This window comes from Belonocnema kinseyi, chromosome 4 (genome assembly GCF_010883055.1).
Source record: "Belonocnema kinseyi isolate 2016_QV_RU_SX_M_011 chromosome 4, B_treatae_v1, whole genome shotgun sequence".
Classification (NCBI taxonomy): domain Eukaryota; kingdom Metazoa; phylum Arthropoda; class Insecta; order Hymenoptera; family Cynipidae; genus Belonocnema; species Belonocnema kinseyi.
In genome coordinates, this window is record NC_046660.1 from 98,297,259 (window position 1) to 98,308,131 (window position 10,873).

At 32.0% G+C, this 10,873-nt stretch overlaps 1 protein-coding gene across 7 annotated transcripts in view; it reads right to left on the reverse strand.

The window, feature by feature from the left end:
• Positions 1 to 474: 474 nt before the first annotated feature.
• LOC117170553 (fasciclin-1) overlaps positions 475 to 10,873 on the reverse strand; it is a 492,646-nt gene continuing 482,247 nt past the window's right edge. For 5 of the 7 annotated variants that reach the window (XM_033357372.1, XM_033357371.1, XM_033357374.1 and 2 more), the window contains 4 exons: positions 8,202 to 8,364; positions 7,862 to 8,006; positions 7,314 to 7,358; positions 475 to 2,190 (listed from right to left, as the gene is read on the reverse strand). In XM_033357372.1, coding sequence (XP_033213263.1) covers positions 1,994 to 2,190; positions 7,314 to 7,358; positions 7,862 to 8,006; positions 8,202 to 8,364 — 550 coding nt within the window. In that variant the 3' untranslated portion in view covers positions 475 to 1,993. The remainder of the gene's footprint in view (positions 2,191 to 7,313; positions 7,359 to 7,861; positions 8,007 to 8,201; positions 8,365 to 10,873) is intronic. The other 2 variants (XM_033357376.1, XM_033357375.1) reach the window with 1 other exon arrangement.

The window sequence follows — 10,873 nt, forward strand, 5'->3', positions numbered from 1 at the left end:
AATTTACATATAATGGCAATGGCATGAAGGGGTGAAAGGTCGATTATGAACGGAAATAAAGAAATATAAAAGAATAGTTCAACTACTCATCAGTTTTTAAATAACTTCCTCCCAATCAATGCACCATTTTCAATGAATTGTAGTTAAAAATCTTTTTCTTTTAAATACTCAATGTAAAATTTTAATTTAGTTTACAAAATTTACTAGAGGTGAGTATGTGATTGACTTAATTATGCTCCTTAATTGAACAATTTCGTTCCTTTCTCTACCGGACATGCTTTGCCAACCGATGGTACATATCAGCTATATAATAACAATGATAATGAGTAATACGTTGATGAGAGACGAACGAGTAGCGAGCACAGCTAAAATCGTTCCTGCCACGTTGTACGTGAAATCGTTTTCATAGATAAGCTTGAACATTAAAACATCTATATAGAGAGATAGAGTTCTACTATTTCCATTTTTTTCTTCTTCTAACGAGCAAACAGTGGTAATTAGAGTTTATGTATATATGCAATAGTTAATATTAATATAATATCATATTTATTCCAACAACAAGTATCATCTGATAGCATTCTTGCTTTCTTATATTCTGACTATCGTCTTAATTTTCCGGATTATATGCCTTTACTTTTCTGTTCCTCTCAATTTTCAATATATCTCTTTATATTTCATATATATTATATGTATAGACTGATATCAACACGTAACATCGACTTTTTAGTGCAATTCTTTCAGGGAATTGTGATAACTGAGATTTTTAAATCAAACTTTTTTTGGAATGAAACGTTCGTTCAACGTAATGTCCCTCTTTTGTTAATACTGAAGTTTGAAATTGAGGAATTCATATCAAATTCCTTATTGCTTTCTACATTCAAATCCGCCAAGTACGTTCACACACTTTCAATTGATAGAAGATAATTATGAGAGTCGACCTAAAATTGTTACTAGTTTCTTGTTTAAACAAAACTTTACCTTTCATTTTCATCGTTTATATCATTGTACAAAAACGAGTATCTCACGCTTTAAGACTTAACGTGGCAGTAATAGCGATAAGTAGACAGTAATATGTATAGTACAGAGCGAATGAGATTTCATGATCATTTAATTAAATATGCAGAAACAATTATTGTACAATAAGAGTTTGAACTATCGTGAAACAAAGAATTTTCACTACCAGTTTTAATGTCTACATTAAAAAATAAAGAAGTTTCTTCACCCAAAAGCAAATAATCATATTGAAGATGGTTCTTACTTTTTATCCATCAAATATTAAATCGTACATTTTTTGTAGCCATATATAGGGCTATCTTCATTTGAACCAAGAGTTTTAACTTAAGTATATATAACAGTTTTACAGAGTTATGTTTATCCTTGACTTTGGATTCTGACTAAAAAAAGGACTTTCTTAGAACTTTCTTTCTCTTAGGTCATGTACTCCAGTACAATTATTCCTCCGTACAATTATTTAGATTATTTTACGACTAATTATCAGTTATTTGGTACGAATAACGTCTGTAACCCGTAATATCGTCGCGCTTCTTTGAGACGATTAGACAATAAATAATAGGCTTTGGAGACCTCTGGAGACCACAAGAACTGTTGGTAGAGATTTAAATACACTCTATATTAGATGCAAAGAGGCCTGGAAATAGGGAGAGTCATAAAAGTCATCACAAAGTTCTTACATTACTTTTATAAAAGTGACAATTTACCAAATGTGATCTCTCCCTTTGACTCCAGCAGATTGATCAAAATATTGGATTAACCACATTAGAAATTGATGAAAAGAGTGAGTTATACAATCTGAACTGAAAGTATTTCCTTTTTGAACTAATCTATTAACTCTCTTATATACTAAGACAGAGGAATAGGTTTCTTAGTAGAGTTCCTGCCTCTTAAGGGTAGTACTTAAAGTGAACTTTTTTCGCATAACTATCCATCTTGTCTCCAGAAAAATGTAGATGCTCCTAGAATTTTCGAGTTGGGTTTACAAGATCCATTTGACTATCAAAAGAACCAGAATGTGAGGTAAACACGTTGCGACGAAAGAAGCAGATCCACCAGTTACTCTGATGTCGCTGTCCTTGAGAAAGACTTTGTCGATGACGTGAATGATTCCGTTGGTGCAGGAGACATCTGGACGTTCAACTTTGATGGTAAGTCCTTGCCATTCAATGTGGTATCCTGGAAAATAAAAAAATGATTTTGAAAAGTTTATTCTTCGCAGGAGTTTGCTTAAAGCTTTGCCGTGGTGCTACTAGAACTTGAAACGAAAGATTAAAAAATAAATGATTCTTCGCTGATTTATGGCTGAGTCTGAGGCGATCATTCATGTTCAAATAAAGGTTTATTGAGAAGAGTCAAAGAAACTCGTAGCTGAATCAGAATTAAAAAAAAGGAATTAAAAAAAGCATGCATTGCAGCTGCTGCCACTGTTAATTTTGCGTCAATGTGCCTTTAATGTCGCAAGCCGTGCTTTCGCAACATGATTTAAAAGCATCCTGATTTCTATATACGTATGTACAGTAATTTTTATATTAATACCTATTCAATACAGTTCGATTTTGTCATTAAGAGAACAACCATTAGTTAGGTAAGTCTTTTTTTTTTTGCAGGTAGGTTGTCCGGACAATCTTACAAATCCCTACTGGGGGAGGGGGGCGGGTGGGCTCCAAAGTACTTCTTCGTAAGTTTCTTCTTTCTAAGCATGTTTTAAAATATGCTAAAATTGAAACCTGTGTTGGCTGTTTGAGTTACTGTTTATACTATTATACATACTATATTATTATTCGGATTTATTTGTTCTTTAGTACATAATGTTTCATATTATGCAAGTCTAATAAATACAGAGTTAAAACATTCTCTAAATTTATTATGAATTCTCTTGAAATCCCTCGAAATACATTAAAATTATTGGACTTCTTTCAAATCGCTTGAAATTTCGTTTACACTATTTTCCGTAAAAAAGTAATAGGGAGGGGGGGGGGGGGCACAGAAATCTTAAGAATCCTCACAGTAAAAGGGACGGGGTTTAACATTTTGTAAATCATCCTTACGTAATTAATGGATGTCCCCTAAATTTTCTTTTTTACATTAAATGTTTCCTAAAATTTTAAGTATGTTCTAGAAGTGTGCTTGTGATTTATTGAATACAGCTGAAAGTGACAGTGAATTTTAATAATTTTATTTTTCATGTTTAATGTCGACTATTGTCGAAGTATGCATCATGTATTTAGAACAAAATTATCCAAGAAAATAAACTATTTTCATTTTAATAATTTGAGCTCGGAGGCGCTTGAATTCGAGCGTATCTAAATCTCAAGGATTACAGATTACTAAACAGTTATTCAAAATTTTATCACAGAAGACGAAAACCATTCTCTAACAGCTTTGTGACAGTGCTAGGACGCTATTTAACAGGTTTTCTAAAAAATTTACAGCAGTTCTTTGACACTGGAACTATCTCAAATATAGGAGTTCTGTAAATCATACGCTTGGAGAATTTTCTGTTGTTGCCGATTCTAATAAAATAAAATGACCTACTCTACAAAGTAGTAAACCATTCTTGCATAGTTTACCTCACTATTATTATATGTTCTAAATTATTGTATTCAACTTCTGACAATTTTATTCTCGCAATGAAACATTTTAACTGTAAAATTCAAGAGAACAAGAGTCTTGATTTAATTATTTAAAACTCAAAAAAATTCTACAAAGTCCATTCCTTAAGAAAATTTAGCTTTGTTAAGCAATACTTGTTTGTTATTCATATTATTATTTAAATATTTGTAGATGAATTTAATTTAAAATGCTTTCATTCGGACTAAAAACGTACAAAAGACGAAGCTTCCTCTACGAGGAAGCAAAAGACTTGTATTTATTTTTGCATGTAAAATAATGCTCGGTAAATCCCAGGAATACAGAATTCTCATTAGTTTTCCCAGAACTTTAAAGGAATTTTTTATACGTGCGTGAATAGTAAATATCGTATTTTTAATTAATTAATAAACACAAAAGGAAGGAACGTAGTTTCTGACTGAAAGCTATTTCACAATATAATTACCAGCCGAACATAAAGCAGCCGACAAGTGAAACGCTTTGGAATTGCGTTCAGCGCTCTTTCACCCTCGCGGAATAAAGCACATAGCAATTAGCGCAAGGGGTAATCAAGAAATTTGCATTTAAATGGCGGTCGAAAGGCGAATCATAAATCGTCGTGTGGTTGCCCAGCATAATGGCGAACATTGTTCTAATCGTTTGGAATGGTCAAAAAACAAAAAAAAACAGAAACCAATATGATCAATTGACGCATTAAGGATTTTTAACCTAGTCTCTTGAAAATTACGTTTAACAATTTTAAAACATGATAAATTTATAAAAATGAAAAAAATATTACATTTAATATTCAGTGAGCAAATGGTTTTTCTTAAATAGTTAAAACTTCTATATTGAACATCAGTGTGATAATTCTTTACTAGGAGTCACTTTATGACACACGTCTCAGTCGTGTGGCTGCAGAAACAGTGAAGTAAGCGACTGAGTATTGTACTGGCACGAATTCGATTTTTGCGAACATCATTCGTTTCGTCCACACGAACGTCCCCACAGCCGTGAGCAGTTCTGTCGAAACTAGTCTGTACTTTCACCGCACGACTGAGAATTTTGCCAAGTTTATCAACATTTTGAAAATATTGGAAATTTATAAAATTTTTTGAAAATTTTAGAAAATTACCAAAGTCTTGAAAATTTATCAAAATCTGAAAAATTGTTCAAAATTTATGGAAATTTTGGCAATGTATCAAGTTTTTGAAGAATTTTGTAAGTTTATCAAAATGTTGACTCCGATTCAAGAAATTTTTGGTTTTTTGCCTTAACAAGGCTTTTTCATTTCTATTAGCCCTCATCTATCCAACTGATTAGTCGTAAACATTGGAAATGCCTAATTAAAAGCAGGCATGAGTTTACCAGCACTCTGCACCCAGGGGAAGCACAACAACTTTTTCGCAATAAAAAATGCAAGAAAACAAATTGGACGACTCATTCGTGCAGTCCACACGACTCAGTCGTGTGGAAAAAGGACAATGTAGCGTGGACAGCACTACTCACGACTATGAGGACGTTCGTGTCGACGTCACGGATGTTTACTATCGGAAAACTAATACGCTATGCTAATACAACACACAGTCGTTTATTTAACATTTTTTTGTCACACGACTGAGTCGTGTGTCATAAAGTAGCTGTTAGTCAAGGTTTATAGCCAGCGAAAATAGTGCCAAATGGATTTTTTACAATGACCCTGCACCAAATGGACAGAAACTGCAACTTTGTCAAAATTTCCAACCATACGTTTTTTTGTAATTGTAAGCCTTTAATTTTGTATGTATTTTAATGGAAAAAATAGTTTATTATTAAAATTTAATCCTTCTTAAGAAATTTTTTTTTCAGATTTGGCTGGATGCATTATATTTTGTAAAACGGACTCACTGCTATGGGTTATTTTAGCATCCCTTAAAGATTCAAACAAGAAAATCGCTATTTTCTTGCAACTAAAATAACGATAGATTTAAAAAAATACATAGTACTGATGTCGGAAATCAATTTACAATAAATTTGAGAAAAATATTATAGCAGGAAAAGCTGTCGGACTTATATTAAGCGCTGCTTATCTAAACTTTCAGCAACAAAAATAGATGTTTCAAAACTCTAAAACCACGAGAGTAACAACCAATATCACGGGATATTTCTTTATTAAATAATTTTTCTCGGAAATTAATTCACAATAAACTTGGAAAAGATACCCTAGCAGGGGAAATTGTTCAAATTTTTGAAGGATTGTTCTAACATTCCTTGACTTTTTAAGAAAGAAAATCAATATTCCGTAAATAGCAAAATCACAGGTGATTTTTTTATCAGATTCCTAAAGGTTCAAGGAAGTAAATTTACATTTTCTAATAACCTAATCATTGAATTTCCCACGTTATTATTGAAATTCTTCATTAGATTTGTCTAATCTATACTAATTTCACAGAGCATGTACGTCAAAAGAAGTTGCTTTGAAGCAACTTATTGTCGACCATATTCGCTTGATTACCTAGTTGTCTCATGATATTTTAAAGTGATTTTCTGTGCTCATATATTAGTTGGAAAATCTCCTATAAGATATAAGCTGCTAGAAATAAAAGGTCATCGTGTATCCTCTGTTGAGTCTGTAGTTAAAGTTCTAAGCTAAGGGATGTTCTAAGGGATGATAAAACAATCCTCAAAATAAATCAGACGATTTTATCTGCTAGGATATGTTTCTACGTTTATTGTGAATAGATTTCCGTCCTCAATGGTATAATAAAAAAATCTTCCCTAATTTTGATTGTTAGCAAATATCGTTGTCCTTGCTTGAATATTTAAGAGATGTTAATCAATCCTTAAAATAAATTCAACGACCATTCCTGTTAGGAGATGGTTTCCACAATTATTCTGAAGTGGTTTGCTACCACAATAATTTCATCGAAAAATCTACCGTGATTTTGCTATTAGCTTAATTTTCAACTCTCCTGTGGCTTTTTTGAAAATGTCAGTTTCCTTGCTTGATTCTTTAAGGAGTGTTAAAAGAACGCCTCAAAATTCTGTTTACATATAATCGTGAATTTGTCTAAATCATGGTTAACAAAACATTTGGTTTCAGTTGATCTGATTTAACAAGTATGAGGCATGTAGGTTAATCTGTCAATTTTTCTCATCATTTTCTTTCAAATTATTGACCTGTAGGTTCGGAATTTAAACAATTTATAATTAGAAATTTTCACAAAAAGTAAAATTCTGCACATTTGATGCGGAGTCTTCCAAAACTATTTATTAAGATAATTCTACAAAATTTGAATTATTATAAACAATATCTTCTGTTCAGATATGTTTAGGATTGAATACAAAATATTAAACTCATTGACCAATCTGCATAATTATTATCTATTATAATTCAAATAATGCCTACAATTTAAAATTAAAATAAAGACAAATGAATTATTATAATGGATGGATTGTGCTTACAATACCTCGAAATGCGTTTGTACGTTTCGTCGAGTGTAAAAAGTTCAATTGTATTATTTTAAATCAAGGTTCTTCTTTCAAAAGAATTGAGGCTATATTCATTTGCAGGTATCAACTAAAGTAGAACCATGACACATTTGCATTTTTTGAAAATATTGATCACAATTCAGATTAAAAATAATAAAGAAATATTGTGTACCGCTCTCTATGGATATTAGATAAAGCACGAATCGCAATTAACGCCTTCAATACATTGAGTAACTCACCGCTCAGAATGATTGGAACAATTGCGTTTTCATCCCTCTTCCCGCCTAGATGTAATATAAAATCACAATATTGAAATCTAGATATTCTAAAAAATTACTATTTGAGAAAGTGTTGCAGTGACTAACACGCAACATACATTTAGTTTCATGAAATCCGATTCAACATATACTGCAGATTTTGTAACTGGTAATTTGATTGCTCGAGGTAATAGTACAAAATCGTTAACAAATTAACACATCTTTATAACTATTTTTATTTACAGAAAGTGGATGAAACTTTTAGATACAATAATGTAATTTATTCTTACAGATGAATTTGGACATGTATTTGAAAAAGCCTTTCATGAGTCTATTAAAAATCTTCATTCGATTATCATTCCTAAGCTATTTTTGTTAATTTAAAAAATCGCGCCAATTTTTGTGAGATAGGAAGTGTTATTAAAGTTTTCGTAATGCAAAATTAGAAATTAGCATATGTTGGGCATATCCATTGGGCAGAAACACATATTAGACACAAAATGATTTAAAAGAAAAGTGGAAAGTCTCACCTTTTGATGTTTCTTTAACACGAATGTGTAGAATGTCTCTGGCAGTTGGTAGGTGCACTGAGCCATTGCGGGTCATTTGAACGAGCGCGCTCATCGTATAGGCGTTTTCAGATATTACCAAATGTCTTTCCAAAATTTGATTGACCTAGTAAAAACATCGCAATTAATTTTCATAAATAAAGAATTATATTTTATAATCCACATAATTAGAGTAAATTTCCCACTAGTAGATAATAAATTGAAACAAAAAATTCATAATCTATCCACAGTGTATAAGAATTTTCCATAGTTTAAGTTAAAATTAACTAAAACAATGTTAAATCAAAATCTTTTAACTTACATGATAGCTGAAGTCATCCATGAAGATTTTTTTGTAAGTAGAAGGGTAATTGACCTGTGTACCCTTCCATGCTCCATCCGTAGGCACGAAAAATGTGAAACGTTTTTTTGTGTCACTCAGCTGATTGTTAAAGCCCTTTTTTGATCCCAGTAATAAAGTCAAGCTAGAAAGAAAATGATGAATTATTCGAAATTTAGACATGCAGAGAGTTTTTCGAACATGGTTAGTCGTTTGTTACTCTAGCGCTCTGAGTTCACTGATGTGAATAAATCAGAGTAATGATTGATTTCAGTAAGTAATTTTAATACATATATGAAAATTATAAGAGGAATATTTAATAATTGTACAAAGCAATATAAAATATCAGGAGGTTTAACTCAATCTGTTGTTATGTGTTTTAACCATTTGTATTGCTTCAGTGTAACTTTTGACTGGAATATGGCATAAAAATAAAGTTTTCGCAAAATCTGTCAAACAAATCGACATAATTCTGGTGTATCTGATATTTTTCCCAGTAACACATAATTTTAAATACAATTTTAATTTTTTTTAAATATATAACTTTACACGTTTTCTGAGTAAGATGAACTAATTGGTATAAGTCAAAGATCAAACGATCAATTCACTATATTATACACTTGTTTCATTTCGATACTTTTAATTAAATATGCATATTTTTAAAACAATTACACAGCCACACAAAAAAAGGGTGCTGATCTGGTAACAAGACACACATATTCCTATGGATTTTGGAGCGCTGAATTTAAATTCGGTATCAAAAATCACCCATCACGTCATGGTTGAGCCATAACCTCGAAAAATTACGAAAAATCATGCACTGAGGCAAATGAATTTCAAAATAATGCCAGTGATGCAAATTTTCACTTCAAAAACATGTCGGCAACTGTGAAGGATCAACCCTTGCCTGATATCAACTTATTTAACATAACTTTACCCAACAGAACCTGACCTCACCTAACCTGAATTAACAGAAATTTATTGAACTACACGTAAAGCTCTGGAAGCATATTTTCCCAGTAGCAAATGTGTGCTACATCGAATGGGTCAACTCGAGCCTAACCTAACCTAACATAACCTCACGAGACACAATTAAACTGATTGTGTCGTCCCGTCGTGTTTGCGGTACCGTTTGAATCAGCTTGGGCTTAACCTGCAAAGAGGTCACACCTATCCTAACCTAACAGAACCTGACCTAACATAACCTAGCCGAATGAAATTCAACCACACGTGTAGCTATGCAAGCGTACGGTTCTCATTCTTAAATGTGTGCTATATTTAATAGGTTAACTGGATCTTAACCTAAAAATGAATCTAACTTAACAGAACCTAATGAAATTTTGCTTAACGCAACACAACTCAACTTAAGTGTTCCCGTTGTAACACAATAAAATTCATTTCATTGTACTACAGATGGTTAAAAATTTAGACGCACATTACTCATTTGAAGAAAATTAGAACTACAAGTAGAATTAACCCCATTTCAATTAACCTGACAATGTTTATATCAATTAAAATGTAGAACTGTAACTTAAACATGCAAATGAATAAGAGTTTTATTCAAAAATTTTTTCTCTCTTCTTTTCTTAAAATAAGGGATATATTTATACTATACGCAAGAACAGGGTTGCCAGCGTAATCGGTTAGGTTACGTCAGATTTTGTTCGGTTAGGATAGGTTAAACCTCTATGTAGGTTAAGCCGAAACTGAATGAAACGGTACCGCAAACACAACAGGACAACACAATCAGTTTAATTGTGTTTCGTGAGGTTAGGTTAGTTTAGGCTTGGTTAGATTTATTTCCAGGTTAGGCTCGAGTTGACCCATTCGATGTAGCACACATTTGCTACTGGGAAAATATGCTTCCAGAGCTTTACGTGTAGTTCAATAAATTTCTGTTAATTCAGGTTAAGTGAGGTCAGGTTCTGTTGGGTAAAGTTATGTTAAATAAGTTGATATCAGGCAAGGGTTGATCCTTCACAGTTGTCGACATATTTTTGAAGTGAATATTTGCATCACTGGCATTATTTTTAAATTTATTTGCCTCAGTGCATGATTTTTCGTCATTTTTTGAGGTTATGGCTCATTTTTTGAGGTTATGGCGCCCCAAAATCCATAGGAATACGTGTGTCTTGTTACCAGATCCGCACACTTTTTTGTGTGGCTGTGTTATCATTTGTGTGAACAATCTTTTTGACATGAAAAACAACATTTTCGTTTTTTCTAAATGATATTAACCAAAGTAGTTAATCGTTCGTATTCATTTTCTGTTTAAGTTGAATAGTTCAAATTACTCAGAAAAGGTGTGAATATTTGACATTTTGTCGAAAAATTGATTAGAACTAAATAAAAATTGTTTAAACAATTGCGGACAAGCGGTACAAATACCAAACATACCAGAATTCTCTTGAATTTGTTTGTCAAATTTGCAAAAAGCTACACTTTTCTGTCTTATTTCAGTCAAAAGTAATATTTAAAAAATAAAAATTTTCTAAAATAATTAAAAACAAATATGATTATTTATATTACCTTATCAGTTTACCTTGTGAGGGTGTTGATAACACAGGCCAACAATTCTCAGAACCAGAGACCAGACCTACTATACCCGAAGGTTTTTGCTGCGCTGAATCCGAATCTGACCTCAGAAAAATTCC